At 31.9% G+C, this 19343-nt stretch overlaps 1 protein-coding gene across 1 annotated transcript; it reads left to right on the top strand.

Moving 5' to 3' along the window:
* Positions 1-6084: 6084 nt before the first annotated feature.
* Positions 6085-11428, top strand: LOC143254946 (dynein axonemal light chain 4). Its single transcript, XM_076509856.1, has 3 exons — positions 6085-6282; positions 8322-8405; positions 9461-11428. Exons 1-3 carry the CDS (start codon positions 6202-6204, stop codon positions 9623-9625), a joined length of 330 nt encoding a protein of 109 aa, XP_076365971.1. The 5' UTR covers positions 6085-6201; the 3' UTR covers positions 9626-11428.
* Positions 11429-19343: the final 7915 nt, after the last annotated feature.

Consider the following 19343-nt stretch of genomic DNA (forward strand, 5'->3'; position numbering starts at 1 on the left):
AATGTTCTCTAAGCACTGATAATCATACACCAAAATCTTATTTTTAACACTGTATATTTTTGATGTGTTATTTATTTATGAAACTTAAATTTCTTTCCTCAGCTTCCTCTACTTCAAATACACGTATGTATATATATGTGTGTACATTTTCTTTTTGCAAAGTTATGAGTTTTTATTTTTAATATTTATTTTATAACATAAGTGTAACTTATTCTTGTAGTTCAAATATCCAAAACCATCTTAACCATAGAGGTATTACACCATTGATAGTTGAAATTAGCATTTACGAGAGTCAATATCGAAAACAGACCCAACTCGGAATAAATTCATTATCTGTTGTGTGGTACAGGAAATTAGTTCAATTCAGGAACCTCCAACATTTAGCTTCACAGACATTAAATTTTATAATTTGTAGAACTGGAGGGGAATTCAGTTTTTCTGACATGTATAACTCAACCTCTTCTTAATACTCATCAGTAATATGTGTTGACATCTTGTAGATGTCATGTTCAGCCCAAACCAGCAATCAAACTAATGGGCACATTCCTCTCTCAAGCTTATACCTTTGGCATATATGAGACTTAACATCAGGAATATTATAACTAACTGTGCAATAGACATTGTCATAACTGTGGATGTAACTTTTTTTTTTTCACTAAATGACCATTAAACATTTTAATGTTGCAAAGAAAAAAACTAGAATATTGGAATTACAATAATTAAACAGCTCTTTTATCTTTATTTTCATTTCACAATGGTTTTACTAGTTTGGTAATTGACTGTTTTTATTCAAACAAAAAATTATACTTTCATGATTTTTTTTTTTTTTTTAACTTTCATTGACAAAATCCAATTTTGTTTAAAAGTGTTTTTTGTTTTTTTTTCCAGCTTACGTTTAAGTAAGTTATGATATTAACTGTAACTTTCAATGATTCAACAAATTGTTTCATAAGCTACAGGAAACAACTTATAAAAATGTCATATTTTCTATTGCTGGGCAATTTCCTTTGAATTCTACAGTACAAAAGAGCATTGGAAAGTCCAACCTACTTATTGATTATGAAAGCATTTTATTTAAATTCTAGTTCCATAAGTTGCTTTAATAACGTTCACTAAGTAATCAATTCACCACTGTAATGAACTCATTAATCAATCAGTAAGTCCCCCCTGTAGCACAACAATATGTCTGCAGATTTACAATGCTTAAAACTGACTTTTAATACCTGTAGTGGGTGAAGCACAGATAGCCTATTATGTAGCTTTTTACTTAATTACAAACAAACAACAATAAATCATTAAGTACTGTATGATGAATTTTTTTTTATATTATTCAAACTGTTTCTTAGACTTTCAAGAAAGTTCTAGTTAGTAAGCCATGCACTAATCATGTGGCTTGAAAAGGTCCTTCTAACTAATAATAAACAAACACATAAATTAAGAAACAACCTACACTAATATCATGGTTCATCACATATATAATTAAATATTTAATCATTGAATTCTGAAATAGTCTGGACAAAAAATATCCTTAATGGTTATTAGCTATAAAACTGTGAATGAGGAAATGCTAAACTGTTAATTAATTTTCTAAATTTTGTTCTTAAATTGTATACAATTTATTTATCGATCCATTTATGTGCATTTAATTTGATTATTTCATATATGAGAGTACCACTGGAAAAACATCGGATAGTTTTTCAGTAACAGTGGCATATACTTGCATGTGGCAAAACTGGCAGAGATACAACATATGCTTATTTCAGTTATGATAATTTAATACAGTGTCATTTATATATAAGTAACAAATACAATATTGTAAAGCAGTTGCATACACACAAACATGCAGAAAGAAACAATCCATAAAAGTAATTTATTTGTTAGATTGTGTTGTTTTACAAGATGTAAACATTATGTTATTCTGTTATATTAATAACTGTTGGTTATTATGTATAATTTTATGCTGCAAGCTTAGCTGGTAAGTACTGCTTTTGTTCAGTGTAAACATTATATATGACAGCTATTAATTTTAAAAAATAAGCATTTTAAAAATTTGAGAGTCTCAAGAAATTAAAATTAGACTTATGACCAACTGATTATCACAGTTTAAATTATGTCGATAGTTGTTTCAAATTCAGATAATAATTGTTAGGCTTAGCATGTAACGATTGTGAAAACATACATATTCTTGTGATTCATGAGTCTTGGAGTAAACAAAATTGGAATCCCTTTTTGTGTGTGTGTGCTCAAAACTTTGGGTTAAAAAAAAAAATTAATTTAAGCCAGCTATTCTATTGACATTTAAACTTAACAGTAGGTGGATTGTTAAACTTATGTTATTTTCCCTTGTGCAAACATTAAATCTTTCTACAATTATTATGTGTATCTTCCGTAATAACTAAAATAATGTTGAAAACACAACTATCTGGAGTGTTATCTATGGTCCCTGAAAGTCTAAAAACTTGCATGGAAATTTGGATCAATCTAAATATCTTTCAAAATGGCATCAAATTTAAGACCTAAGGGATTCAAGAATAATAGAAAAATAACATCATACACACAGAGACTTAGATAAGATATTGGGTGAATAAAAGCAAAAAGTAAAGAGTTTCTTTGAAAGAACATACATGCCTTATTAGAAATAAGCCTTGTTTTGATTAAACTTATGCGTAGTAGATATTTTGCCATTGTTTATTGTACCAAACGTGTATCACTCAGTAAATATATATATATATATATCCAGTAGGTTGTGAATTTTATAATAATTACTAAGATCATTATCACACATAAAATGTATTTGTTAAAATCACCCTCAAAGTTGTTTTAGATGATACTGCTTTAAGAACTAACAGAATTATCACAGTACAAAGAGATATGAATGTTAAGATTATCACAATATGAGAGAACAAATAATGACTTTGAAGACAAAATTATCCATTAAAAGATAATTTAGTGAGTATCAATTAGTAGACCTATCAAATCTCTGTAGGCCAATACTAATAAATTTCAGCTGTGCTACTTGATTAACTACACCCGTACTGATCTACATGGACTATTCCAGTTACTATATGATCTTGATCTGAGATAGTTTAGGAATGAGATCTTCAGTGACAAGCAATCCAAATGTTGCCCACTTAAAAATGGTGGCTTTAATACCACAAAGGTAAAAGGAGAAATGTCTTTTCACAATGGAGAAACTGTACAGAAACGTAAACAGACTGAATTAACTGGCATGTCAATATCACTAAAGAAAAATTAGAAACATAATATTTTGCAAAAGTTTTTCAAGGTTGGTGGTATACACCTGAAAAAAAAGTTGTCAAAGCAATAAAATCAGTTAGACAGTTGATGTTGTCTCATCTTTAGTTAACTTAGGAAGAATGGCACATAACTTGTGACACACGTAGTTGTAACATTTGGGAATATAAGTTGAAAACTTCTTCAAGTGTAAAAACAGCACATTTTGCTAAAGACCATAAATCACAGGAGTCCGCATGGTTGTCACTTATCCCATCTGAAATATATATCCTACTGATGTCCATTCTACAAACGTCAACCTTGTACTCTGTGTATATTGTAGTAAAGAGTATAAGTTATTACTTTTATCAGTAAAGGTGATATAATTGTAACTGCTTAAAAATGTTGACCAAAGGTCACGAATAAAACATTAAGAATATCACTCCATGAAAAACCATTCCAAACATGGATTAGCAGAAATTTTAATTTAAATTAGTTATATTAGAACTTCCCTGAGTGAGATGCCTACATTACGTGTACTTCTCGCTTAATAAGAACTTTAACAGAAATCTGTGCAAAGAAATAATAAGGTAACATAAGTAAAAACAACATACATTAGCAAAGAAATCTTTTAAATACAGTATTTAAAAAAACAAACATTCGCGTGCGACTACAATATGGAGCCCGGCATAGCCAAGCGTGTTAAGGTGTGCGACTCGTAATCTGAGGGTCGCGGGTTCGCATCCCCATCGCACTAAACATGTTCGCCCTTTCACCCGTGGGGGCGTTATAATGTGACGGTCAATCCCACTATTCGTTGGTAAAAGAGTAGCCCAAGAGTTGGCGGTGGGTGGTGATGACTAGTTGCCTTCACTCTAGTCTTACACTGCTAAATTAGGGACGGCTAGCACAGATAGACCTCGAGTAGCTTTGTGCGAAATTCAAAAACAACAACAACGACTACAATATGTCTCCGCCACGCAATTGTGGCATGGCCAATTTTGAGATCATAAAAACTGTGAAAACATACAGGAATAGCAAACGTCTATATCACCTGTCTATGCAAGAAGGAATCATTTTACCATATCCCACATAAATTGGCAGAAATACAATACAGTAATTGTACAAAGTCCCCCAAAATATGCTTTTTGTGGCAGGTTGACCCACTTATAATTACTGAAAATAGGAAAGTCCAACTGTTTTTTGCCAGTTTATGTTGCTTGTATAAAAGTATCTTTACACCAAAATCCGTGTAAATTAGTTGGAACATGACTACCTAATAGACCATGACCGTAAAATAATGGGTTTATTGTCGTCATCACGAAGGGTTTATGTAATTATTTTGGCTTCCTTAAAAAGCAAAAATTGGGAATATTCCAAATTTTTGTATATATATGTATGGGACATGTGAAAATGTAAATTTGCACCAAATCCTATGTAAAATGGCTAAAATATGGCGTACTAATTGTCAAAAAACTCTAAAATTATGTCTTTTTCTGGCGTATTGACCCTTAATTAATAGAAATAGGCAACTCCACCATTTTTGTTTGTCATATGTAGGACCTGTAAAAAAGTATAACTGTATTAAATCCAATGTAAATTGGACAAAATATGGCCGTGCGATTGCCCAAAATCCCACATCCATGCTCTTTTGTGAGGTCTGATCCCTCTTAAAAAAATTTAAAATGGGTAAATCCAACTTTTTTGTGTCAGTATCTTTCGCCACCTTTTACCTTGATTGCTGTAAATATGACCTTTCAGAAGCCCAGAATATACATTTTTGGTTTGTTAATTTTGTCTTTGATCCTATAAATTCGTTAAAAAAGCCTAAATGGGAAAAAAGAAAAAGGTATCTAAGTGTACTGAACTAAGGCATAATCCTATCAAGTTTCAATACAATACGCCAGGAAATGAAGGTCAATTAAAATTTGTTTGGTATTGATTTAGCAGTGTAAGACTAGAGGGAAGGTAGCTATTCATCACCACCCACCCGCCCACTCTTGGGCTACTCTTTTACCAACGAATAGTGGGATTGACTGTCACATTGTAATGTCCCCACAGCTGAAAGGGCAAGCATATTTGGTGTGATGAGGATTTGAACCCGTGACCCTCAGATTACGAGTCGAACGCCTTAACACACCTGGCCATGCCGGGCCAAATTGTTTGGTAAAAGGTGAAGAAGCAATAGAAAAACAGTATATATCTCTCTGCCAATTTATAATAATTTTTCTTATTAACAGGTGAGCGCCATGACATTGAGAAAGGCGCAGAAGCGATATTTCTCCGGATTTACTACATTCCTATTTTACAACATTTCTAGATTCGTTTAACAATAAAATCACACGACGTGCAAAACACCAAATATATTTTGATAAATAAATATTTTAAACTAGTTGATGAAGTATCGTAACACTAAAATATTACAAAACTTCACCCGAAAAATTACCTGCCTGTAAAAGTTGTAGTTTTAAATAATTTGTTCAATTGAAATGATTTTGTGACTGTGTTATTCACTTTAAAAAAAAAATCCATCCTCAAAATGCTTAAGACCTGTTAAAACTGAGCCACAAATAGCTACAAGCGAAGTCTATATATTTTCTATGGCTATCTTTACAACGATCCCAATTCCGAGAGGGAAACCTAGTACGAAGATCTTATAACAGTTTCATGCATATTTTAATATTAAGCAATAAAATAAGTGTTAATGTGAAGAATATTGAAAACAATAATGATGTTTGCCATATTATTACTGCTTTTTTTGCAGTTAGTAATATATTTACGTCTGGTATAATATTTTCAGAATTTTAATTTTTGTTTGTTTTCCAGTTAAATTTATCAAAACACAAAAATACGCATGCGTGTAGCGTTGGCCTGGTTACTGAGACGCGAAACGAATTTACAAATGCATGGTTTTCGATTTAGGTCATCCTGATAAACATTAAAAAAGTCTATCACAACATTTTAAAAATGGGAGACGTAGCCGAGGTAAGGAAAGATGAAGGAAATGAAGCAGTGAAAAAAATAATTCATACTTACCCCCTAATAAAGGTTAGTTTATTAAACCAGTGTTCTACTTTTTCAATTTAAAATATAATGTTAAAAAGATTTATGTGAACTAAAACGTAATAATTAAAGATCTGATGGGGAGAAGGAGTGTTGTGTTCAGTAATGTCGGATATAACAAAATATACTAGCTGATAATACATTATATAGTGATATAACATCAGACATAAAAAATTAGGCCTGGTTGTATATTCGTATATACAATTACAAAATCAAATAATAAATAAAGTTAGTGCGGTTATCTTTGTTATGACATTAAATCAGTCTTTCACAGATTGAAATGGCTTAAAAGGTCATATTCAGTGTCTTGTATGATATATTTATCGACACTGCAACTGGTTTGAAACTAAGTTTGAAACTTGAATGAAATTTTAAAAGTGGAACTTGCTTGTTGTGTCCAAGGATAAATCATTTCAATGTCTTTATTCCCAGACAAAAATAAACATTACATTAAAAGCTTATAAATTGAATGATCCTAGTATTTAAGAAGTTTTATCAATTTTGTTTTGGAAATTTAATTGGAAGTACTAAGATTTGAATAACATTAGCCCTGTTCATTAGTGTTACTTCAATACACAGAGAGAGAGAGAAAAACTCTTTGTATCTATTTAAAATGTCATTAAAAACGTCCTTATATATTTAAAAAGTAATTTCATAAGGTGAAGTATCCACATAAAATTGTTTATATTGCATTATATTTCCTTATACTAGATGTAGGAAGGAATAATGATAGATTTTCTTTGCTTATGAACAAAGCATGGAACACTTTTATGAGATTGCATCATATTAATACTTCAGTTTTCATATCCAGTTACTTAAGAATAATTTTGTTATGTTTTACTGTAAGCAATTAGTATTATAATACTTTTGTTTTATATGTAGATTATAGATATTTCTAGAAATTTTTACTGTTTAATCAGACGGAAATTGGATATTAATGTCTGGAACATTCTCCAAAGCCATAATTTGGAAGAAGTATTTTTTTCATGTACATACAGTTGGATTTATCTGTAGTTCTTGAAAAGTAATAGCAAACATAATCACCATTTCTATACAAACAGTTTAATGCATCAATTTCTTCAAAATACTTAGAAAAAACAAGAATTATTTGTGATTAACACTTAAACAGCAGGAGTGTCATAGGTAGCATCGTTAATTGATGATTGTTGCTGTTTAAGGGTTAATACAGTATGAGCCAAGTTCAAATTTTTATAGTTTTGTAACTTCTCAAAACTCAAATCATATTTGTTAAAAGAAGCAACATATCAATTTATATTTACATTCTTTTCTCTATCTCTTATCATTGATATTTGTTTACAGAAACAAGCATATTTCTTGCCTCTTTCTTATATTGTATATTATACCTGCAAAACTAATTACTTCAATGTCACTACATTACAAAGTGTAATGCATCATAAAAATAGTTACAATTTTTCTCATTTTTTTAGAGTAATCATATAATGTATGTTAATAACATCGTAGTTGCTTTGTGTGCTTAAAATGGTTTTTAATAATCTTTGTTAGTGTAATGAGTGTTTGAAGTACATAATCATATCATATGCATTTCAGAACCTTTTCAATAATTTATCAGTACATAAAACTAACCTTGTTAGTCATGCTTGATCAAGCAGCAAATACAGTTCATGAACTTTGTACATTAGAAGTGAATGATGAGTCATCACAAATATTTAAATGCTAGTTTGGTTTTTAATTTTCTCTTGTTATTAATAAAACAATGCATTCTTGGCTTCTTATTTTAGAGTATTAAAAAATGCACTCCCATATCATATAAGATATGCAAGAAACTCTTAAAACCAAGTTCAGTTTATGCCCTTTTAAAGCACTGTTGCCATCAGGGCTGTTGTATAAATCGTAAAGTCTTGAGAAATCTTCTGATGAAACTTTCCAGCAAATTAAAGCCATGCTCGTGATATTGATTCATAAAATAATAGAATAGTATTTACTCTCTCACACTGTGCAAATGTTTTTTAAAAGTTATAAATTTAATACATTTATTTTTATAGCATTCAGACATGAATGAGGAAATGAGGGTGGAAACTATGGAACTATGTGTTACTGCATGTGAAGAATTCGCCAATAACAATGAGGTTATCTTTTTCTAAATAAATTTCATGTAACAAAAGTTTTAAAATTACTGTACTTAAGAAGCAATAATGTGAAGTTAAAAATAAACAAGTTCCTTGGAACTTCAGAATAACCATCTTATGTAACTAAAATTAATGTGTAAAAATGTAATTGCACCTGTTCACCATGGATATGCCATAATGAAACAAGGTTTATATTATGTCTTAAAAATAAGTAATTTATGTGGGTGTATGTGTCTATGCATACAAAGATTTTGGAAGAATTTCCTTTAAAATGTTTCTTTAAAACCAGATTATTTCATGTTGTGAATAACATTACTAGACAATCCAGTCACAAGTAATAGTTTCCTTCACTACTTACATTATTAAGTCTGCTTTGTGTATAGTGTATTTTAGCTTATATTTTTTTAAGTAAGTATTTAACTTTTAAAATGTACATAAACTACTAATTTATAATTTCCAGTTTTATAATATGAAAAGAGTGAAAATGAAATAGAGAGAGAAAAGTTAATCTTGCATTTCATCAGAATTTCAACAAGAGTATATAAATAGCCTTGTAGAAACATTATCTTCATCTTAACAGAAATGTAGGCTGTAGCAAGAAAAAATATGTTGTTTAACAGACAGTGAAGATGCTTAATTAAACAGATTTACTTGGATTCCAATGTAAGTGAACTAAATAATTTATTTGATTTTTGATGACAAGAAACCCAGTTGAAATCAAAATGTATCTTAGAACAGCTGGTATGGGTATTAACACTTTTATTAATAAGCAGAGAATGATCTAACATCCAACTGCAACGCCCACTACAATTTTGTACCCGTTTATACTTGTCCTGATGACTTGTGCCTGGCAACAGTCAGTTGCAAACTCTCTCTTTGTTAACCTGAAAATGATCTAAGAAGGTTGAAATGTTGTTCTCTGCTTATCAATAAAAATGTTAATACTCATTCTGAGATACATTTATTTGATTTTTCCCTTGTTGTATTTACAATTATATGAAAGCATATAATAGTTTAATGCATTCTACAAGCTTACTATTTATTTCACTTTTTAGAATGCAGCAAGAATGATAAAAGAGACAATGGACAAAAAACATGGCACAGCGTGGCATGTAGTAGTGGGAGAGGGATTTGGTTTGGAGATAACACATGAAATAAAAAGTATTCTCTACATGTACTTTGCTGGGAACTTGGCTGTTTGTGTCTGGAAATGTTCATAGTAGTTTTAGGTTAAGTGTTTCAGAAAAAGTGCAATATTTTTTATCTTACATATATTGTAGTATTGATAATGTTCAGGGTAATATTTTGTATTATTTGCATTATTTGATGCCAAATTTCTTATACAGAGATATAATTTTATACCTGTGCATTCCATTATGGTTATGTGCTATTTTATTTTCTGTTTATATAAACATGAAGAGAACTAAGATAAAATGATTATGAGTTTATATGTACATTATTTTACATTTGTTATTTGTTACTGATTTGTTAACTCAAAAGTTTTTCATAAAGTTTTAATTTGTACCTCAGTTTGACAAAGTGTATTTTTTCCATTAGTAAATATCTTTTGAATGATTTTATTTTACTGTACTGATGTTATAGCACCTTTCCATGTCCCCACAAAATATCTTTCAACAACAAAACCACACCTAACATTTTAAAAGTGTCCATATACATTAGTATTAAAAAGGCATTAAAAAGATGACAGCAAAAAGTATTATGAACTGGAACCATATGTTCTTATAATTTGTTTCTTAAAGTAGAAGGTACTTTTTTTCTTCAACAAGTAATCAATCATTTAGTTACAACATATCATACTTGAAAAAACAACAACACATTCATAGTGAGGGTTTATTGGTTCCAAATAAACAGACTTAATGAACTCTGCACTACTGCAGTTTTGAAATGATTTTATTCATAGATGGATAAATACCTGGTTGTCAGAAGGAGCATAACTCTAATACTTCAATTATGTAATAACTAATACATTCCTAGTGTATTCTAGTGTATCATCTAAGGTATGCTTAAAATATTAAAACACAGTATATGATTTATTGGGATATGACATCAATTCAAGGTTTTGAATTGAAATCCCAATAGTCTTCAGTGAATATGAAAGACAGAATTTCATATACATGACAGATTTAAATCCAGTAACATATACTGATACTAGAAAAAACAACACTTAAATTCACTTGCAGAACATAAAATAATGTTTTTATTTGAATGTTTCATAAAACTAGTTGCAACGTAAGTTGTTTTTAACTGTGTTAAAACAAATCTTCAGAAGTATACAGTAATATTAACATTGTTTATATTTACTTTTAAAAATCAGTAAAAAATGCAAATATTTAAAGTTAAAAATAATATAGTCTGTAATTAGTAAATATTTCAAATTTGTAATAGTCAACAAAATCTTACACTGATCTTTAATGCTAGTTAACCATCTGAATAGGTTTTTATAAATAAGAGTGATATATATGGAAGACATTGTTAGATGTGGTTCACCCAGCTTAAAAAAAATAACCCTGAGGAACAGTCAAACTGGGACATAAACTCTGTTATAATGGACTAAGCATATGGATGTGCTACATGTGGTTTTATGACAATAATGTTATTGGTTTAAAAAAAATATTATATTTAAATCATAAATTACTGATAAAATAAATGCTTTCAAAAATTATGTAACTACCACCTAAAGCCTCTTGATGTTGGATCACAAGTATGTGGAACTAGAAATGTTGCAATAATAAAACTGTGTTAAACTGAAAACAATCACAGTATGGTAGTTTAGTCCTAAAACAAGACCTGGAAAATTAGAAGTATCAGGCTCAGATGGAAAAGCATTTGTAGAAATATAACAATGAGAAAAACGATCCAACACTTGGAAATAATATGTATTCAAACCATAACAAAAAAAAATTATTTTAAAAATAGCTTCATACAGTTTGTGAGAAAAAAAATGGTGGTAATCCCACTATTCGTTGGTAAAAGAGTAGCCCAAGAGTTAGCGGTGGATGGTGATGACTAACTGCCTCTAGTCTTACACTGCTAAATTAGGGGCGGCTAGCACAGATAGCCCTGAGTAGCTTTGTGCGAAATTCAAAAACAAACAAACAAACTTTTAACACATATTTAATACGTTTGATTTTAGATAAACGTTTTTTTTTATACTTTCAGTATTAAAACAGTAATGGACTTTGAAGTAATAGTTTTTCCGCTTCTCAGTATTATCCGTGTGAAATATTTGTTGTCTTTTACGTGTACAAAATCGTTGTGTTGTGAGCGGAGTGGCCGTTTTTGCCATTCAACAATATAAATAAAATCAGGCATAAATAAATCAAAGTATTTGTAGGCCTGGCATGGCCAAGCGTATTAAGGCGTGCGACTCGTAATTTGAGGGTTGCGGGTTTGCATACCCGTCGCGCCAAACATGCTCGCCTTTTCAGCCGTGAGGACGTTATAATTTACGATCAATCCCACTATTCGTTGGTAAAAGAGTAGCCCAAGAGTTGGCGGTGGGTGGTGATGGCTAGCTGCTTTCCCTCTACTCTTAAACTTCTAAATTAGGGACGGCTAGCGTAGAGAGCCCTCAAGTAGTTTTGCCCGAAATTCAAAACAAACCAAACCTCAGATAAACTTTCATTAAGACAAATTAGATAAACAGGATAATAATAGAGGAATGTTGCTGCTACACAAAACAAATCTATCAGTTACTGAAATTCAAATCAGCAGCAACAATGAACATATAACTACCGATATCCTGTCAAATAATCGTTCTACTGTTACAATAGCAGGAATTTATTGTTCACCCACAAAACAAATAGACTTAAATCTAATTGACAACATCTTTTCCCACAATTAAAATACAATTTTAATAGGAGATTTAAACAGTAAACACATCAACCTTGGATACAATTCAACAAGTGTAAATGGAAGACTTCTCCAATTTATAGATGAACACAACACAGCCTTCCCAAATGACAACACGTCTACGCATACCATGTATGCCACTAATACCAGTGATATACTAGACGTAAGCCTGAGCTCGTATAACATGAGCCAAAAACTAGTTAAATTTCATGTGGGAAAAGATGTAGACAGCGATCACTTACCTATATGGTGTGTCTTCTATCTCACCACCCCCCATAAAAATACAATACATAGAAAAGAAAAATCTGATAACAAAAAAGCAAATTGGAAGGAATTCCAAACAGAATTAGACCATTGGCTACCAAGCAAAATTATGAAAACAGCTAAAATTAAAATAGATATTGATAATTACTGTCAAATAATCACGGAGTGCCTTCAAACCGCAGTAAAAAAAGTAATACAAAAACAACAACATAAAACTATAAAAAAAAACTATAAACAATACATGGAAACCACACAAACAACTGTTAACACTAATCAAGTATAGACGTCAATTAAGAAGACAATAGATGGAGACAAGAGATAGAGAATTAAAAACACAAATAAATAAAATAAGAAACCAAATCAGAGCAGAGGTAAAATTATTAACACAAGAAAAATGGGACGATTTCTGCTCCCAACTAAATGAAAAAACAGATCCGAAACAATTATGGACACACCTAAAAAGACTCACAAATGGAGACATAGCAACAAGAAAATACCCACCACTAGAACATAATAATACCACAGCACATACAAATAAAGAAAAAGCCGAAGCATTCAAACAACAACTTCAAAACACGTTTACAACACACAACGACTCATACGTGAACGCATACTTTATAACAAAGTAAACTTTATAACGAATAACAGTGATCTATTTGAACCACTTTTGCCAGTCAACTTAAGTAACTATCAAATCAACAACACAAACGAATACACAAACACAATTTCCGCACAAGAACTCATAGAAGCAATAACTAATACAAAAAACAAATCGCCAGGAGAAGACGATATACAAGCCATCCTTCTTTAAAAAGGCACTTCGAAATTATTTGAACATCCCACAAAAAATTTTAATTTGTCATTATACTCTGGTTATATCCCGGTTTGTTTGAAGCATGCAAATGTGTTAATGTTCTATAAAGAAGAAAAGCCAGCCAATAACCCAGATAGGTACCGATCAGTCAGTCTGACCAACTGTGTTGGCAAAATTCTTGAGAGAATAATTAGTGACAGACTTTCCACATTCCTAGAGATAACATCAAAATTACCAGAAGAACAAAATGGTTTCAGAAAATTCAGTCAGATTATCTAAGCAATTGTTGATAGTTTTAATAAACGAGAATGCACTGTCGCTTACTTTCTCGAAATTGAGAAAGCATTCGATACTGTATGGCACAACGGTCTCCGGTTCCGAATGCAAGAAATGGGACTACCGCGGGGAACTATTCGCTGGCTATTTAACTTTCTGGAAAACATAATATGTAGAGTTAACGTTGAAGGAACCTTCTCAGAGTGTTTTACTCCACAAGCTGGTGACCCTCAAGGAGGGGTGGTTAACCCTATCCTATTCACCTTGTACGTAATAATATGCCCCTGAAAGATCTAAATCATGGATACTCCTCACAGTTCGCTGACGATGTAGCAGTCTGGAAAAGTGAACCAACACCAACCATAGCAGCCACAAACATACGTCTATAATTAAATGGAATGAGCGAATATTGTCAAAAATATAGAATCAAAATAAACACAACTAGTAATATTCACAAAGTTAACTAAACATAAAAAAACCACGACCAGAGTTCTATATGAATGGAGCACTCCTTCAGACTGCTACTTCTGCAAAAATTTTAGGACTTACATTTGATTCAAAAATAACGTGGGTAAACCACATAAATAATATTAGAACAAAAATTTGGCGAAGAACAAACTATGCTAGGAGTCTAACTGGTAAAAATAGTGGAACAACGGCAGATAACATCATAAAAATATATAAAACCTACATCAGACCCGTCATTGACTATCCAGCCCCTGCATGGATAAATGTAAGTAAAAAACTATTACAAACAATACAAAATACACTACTCACAACAGCTTATAAAGTACCCAGAATAACATCATCTGAATTCATGCATAAATACGCACACATGGAAACAATAGCGTATAGATTCCTACATAGTACAATAAATTATTTTGACAAACATTGGAGAAAAATTGAACTAGTAAGCGAACTAGACAGATACTGTATACATGATGTGGATAGTCTTAAACATCTTTTCCCAGTAAATATATATTTTCTTAAAAAAAAAAAAAAGTCACTTATAAACTAGACTCCACATTAGCTTAGGGGTTAATTACTGAACATTGAAAGTTTTCTTTATGTAAATGCTTTATAGTTAATACCTAACTAATGAATGTGCAAATAATTATGGAACTATAAAAAAAAGTGATTTATTTGCACTCAGTGTATGTGTAGATAATTCATGCACATTGCCCTGATAGAGGCCTGAGTAAGTGTGGGTTACTCTGACCCTCGTGTACAATATATAAATACACTTGACAGTTGCAAGAGTAAAATTTAAAGAAAGGAGGAAGAGGTTGACGAAATTTGATCCTCCTGGGTATATAGACATCAATATCCAAATACCAATAAGAGAGGGAGTGTCACATGTGCAAAATCATTGTGTTCGAACGGAGTTGTTGTTTTTACCATTCAACGATATGAATAAAATCAGGCATAAATAATAAATCAGAGTACTATCTTTATCGAGAAATTCACTCGAATGACGCAGATTAACGTAAACTTTTCAATAGCATGACATATCGTGATTTAAAATTGATTTTATATTTTGGTAATTTCTTCAAAATATATACATATATATGTTTCATTATATTATCAATAGATGGCGAAACTAGAAGATTATTAACGATGTTTGTTTGTTTTGGAATTTCGTGCAAAGCTACACAAGGGCTATCTGCGTTGGCCGTCCCTAATTTAGCAGTGTAAGACTAGAAGGAAGGCAGCTAGTCATCACCATCCACCGCCAACTCTTGGGCTGTTCTTTTACCAACGAATAGTGGGATTCCCCGTGACATTATAACGCCCCCACGGCTGAAAAGGCGATCATGTTTGGTGCGAGGGATTCGAATCCGCGATCCTCAGATTACGAGGTTATAATCGACGGCTAAAATTACTTTTATTATTATTCAGTTGAGCCGATTCATCTGTTTCGAGGTTCGTTAATAAATGGCCCGGCATGGCCAGGTGGATTAAGGCGTTCGACTCGTAATCTGAGGGTCACAGGTTCGAATCCCCGTCGCATCAAACATGCTCGCCCTTTCAGTCGTGGGGGCGTTATAATGTTACAGTCAATCCCACTATTAGTTGATAAAAGAGTAGCCCAAGAGTTTGCAGTGGGCAGTAATGACTAGCTGCTTTCCCTCTAGTTTTACACTACTAAATTAGGGACGGCTAGCGCAGATAGCCCTAGAGTAGCTTTGAGCGAAATTCAAAAACAAAAAACAAACAAACCGTCGATATCTTAATTTGTTGGGCTCTACTTTTTACAATTTCGCTGTAAGTTTGTCGATTAAAACATAAACTTTCAAATGGGTTAAATGGAATGACAACAAATGAAATCAGTAGAAATCAGTAAAAGGTTCTAGCGCAAAAGGATTACGTATCGTCTAGTTTCCTGTATACTTTACGCAGAAAATGAGTGATTTCACCAAATTCTTTGGTTAGTTTAGTATATCAACGTAATGTAACGAGTGGATTCAAACCGTGGTGAAATATTTAAGAGCAAACTGATAATTTGGGAGTTAAATTAATGAAATATAGTCAACAGAAAATAGAGGAAAGTTGTGTTGATGTAATAACATGTCCATTAAAGAAAAACTATTTAGCTAGTCTAATCCTCTAAGCTTCACAGTTCAAATTATAAATCACTGACATCCTTTGTTTAATTTTTATCAAAATTAATGTTATAATAATAAACTTGTGTTGTTCGAAACAGAGGAATTTTAATTGCAGATGTGACATAATTATTCGCAGGACATGTTTTTTTTTTTTTTGTCTGCAATTAAACAGAAAACTGCATAATGGGTTGTCTGTATTTTGTCCACTACGGGTATTGAAATCTGGATTACAGCGGTGTGAGTTCGTAAACATATCGCTGTGCCACTAGGAGGCATTCTTCGTAGAATTTCAAACGGTAATTTATTTCACTTTAGGCTCTTGGTACCAATACAGTAATTCTGAAATTTAATCAAAAACAATATAATTTAGAGAAATAAATGCAAGTTTTGTTAAGGGTAATTTATTTATTTGTATTATCACACTTAAGCATCGTGTATGTAACAATGTATTCTGTATCCGGTTTTTGATCTCGTTGCTGTATGTGATTTTTTTCTTTCACCAGTTAGCTAATCTAGAAAAATCCTATTTATTGTTTTAAAAACATGAAGGGTCAATAACTTTCGTATTATTTACTGAAGAATTTTAACAGTCTTCAGTTTTTGTCTTTTACAAATGTAAATTAGGATAAAAAATTTTTAATATATTACTAAAAGTCACATTATATACTACATTATTCACCGATAAGCAGTTATGATTTGTTTGTTATTAAGTGCGAACCTAAAAAAAGGAATGTTTGTACTGTATCCACCACGGGCACCGAATCTCGGGTCTTAACGTTATATTTTGTTTGTTTTGTTTTTTTGGAATTTCGCACAAAGCTACTCGAGGGCTATCTGTGCTAGCCGTCCCTAATTTAGCAGTGTAAGACTAGAGGGAAGGCAGCTAGTCATCACCACCCACCGCCAACTCTTGGGCTACTCTTTTACCAACGAATAGTGGGATTGATCGTCACATTATAACGCCCCCACGGCTGGGAGGGCGAGCATGTTTAGCGCGACGCGGGCGCGAACCCGCGAATTACGAGTCGCACGCCTTACGCGCTAGGCCATGCCGGGCCCTTAACGTTATAAACCTTGTGACTTACTGCTAAGCCAATGAAGAGGAGCAGTCTTAGAAAAATCGTCCGTTAACATTGTCCGTTGACTTACTACTGAAAAGAGAGACTCTCCTGAAAAGTATAGCTATTCAGTAATCGTGACGTATTTGGTCATTGACAAGAAAACTATTAATGTGATATTAAAACAATATTTCTGCTCGTGTTACGTAATTTCCGTAGTTCATATTGGTGTACAGAAGACATTTAATACTAGAAATAAACGATCTAATAACATTAAGCTGTTTTTTATTGGACCTTCAACGTTCTACTTTACAATTTTTTTTTTATTTTCTGTTCTTATTCTAGAAGAGCTGTTAAACCTGACGCCAGTGATGGAAAATAGTCCCTTGAAACACACCCTTCAGTTCAGGCTCAAATGCAATGTTACTTACCAGCTATATCTGAAATAAAATAGCCCTTCCTAGCTTTGTTCCCCTTAACATTGTAACTTGCTTTATGAATGTATATCTTTCTACTCGACGTTTTACCCTGGGAGCAATGCATAAATAAAATGTAATCTGATTAATGTTGTTGTCGGCCTTTGATCTAATTCATCGACTTCTTCGGTTTAGAAACCTGGAGCCGAATCTGAGTTACTCGCGATTTACTAGGTCGCAGTCATCTTACTACGATAGTTATTTTAAGCTTTTGGAATAAATTAAACATAGACATCAGTAGTCAAGCCTGATATAATTTTTAAAGTACATATCCAATAGTTAGAAGAATTGGGGTTCTACCCAGCTAATTGTAACGTTTTCTTTTAAAATACATCTTATGAAGTTTTTAGTGAAGCCTTCATTTTCGTAGAATTGTGATAAAGCTCATAATAGTTATCAGTCTAATACATTTAATTACAAAAACCTGTTTTCTGACCATGTATATTTCAAATTACCTCTAATTTTAGTTTACTGGTATTTATTATGCTCATTAACCTCCTTTTATCTTCATAACTGCAAAATAATAGTAATAAAACAGTCAGTGTTTTCTAACTAGAGCTCTTCACGCCGTTAATCTTTGGATTAACCCTTGCGTTGTATTGTGCTGCAGGCCCTTTATCAGTGTACATGTATGCGTTGTACCCCGGAAATTACAACATATGCTAACCTTCTTTCTCTACATCTTCTTATAGACATCATTTTCTTTGGCTTTGCATTTCACACATCCCAAGGAAATTTCTAAATTTCTGATATTATATATTGAATATGTCACACAACAACAGAAGCATGTTTTCGACAGGATAATGCTCTTTAGCAAGAGTATGAAGAGAAATCCTGGGACTTTTTCGACATTCATTGCTTTACTTCTGTAGCTCTTCACTGAAATATACCTGAGAATAAGAAAAGTAGATATCATCAAGTATTCCTTCACTTGTACAAAAGAAGTTACTCCCCATCATCACAGAAAAATCAAAGCAGTGTTTATAGAAGCCACAAGATTTATCACATACAGGTCGTGAATACCAAACGTATAAAATATGCAGTGTATCAAGAATGACAAACAATGCACGTGATAGAAGTACGCCTGCAAATGTAGCCCGAGTGATTTTTGACCACTACGAAAAAATAAATGAAACCGTAGCAAAAACTGTAACATTGTAACAAATTGAAATGAAAGTTGCTGCCACAGTGACAAGGTTTATAGAGCATATGGAAACAAACTTATTGGAGTAAATCTATAGAACCGTGTAAACTTTCTATATAAAAATGAAATGAAAAGTCCTACAAAGTAGTCAAATGTAACTTTCATCTATGAGGGCATGAATATCGAGCTTTTAGATAGCAAATGTAAAACAGTAAACTTTTTTTTTTTTTCAATTTAATAACGTTTATACGAAACGTACAGCAGAAAATAAGAATAATGTAAACAAACTTATTGTTGCCTGAATACATTACAGATGAAGATAATGTTTAATCCATTACTAAAATGAATAAAATTACAGTAAATTGAAAGTATTATAACTGTCCTACATGCATATATATTATAATAATAATTCATACAATCAGCCGTC

Source organism: Tachypleus tridentatus, chromosome 7 (assembly GCF_004210375.1).
Source record: "Tachypleus tridentatus isolate NWPU-2018 chromosome 7, ASM421037v1, whole genome shotgun sequence".
NCBI classification, from domain to species: Eukaryota; Metazoa; Arthropoda; class Merostomata; order Xiphosura; family Limulidae; genus Tachypleus; species Tachypleus tridentatus.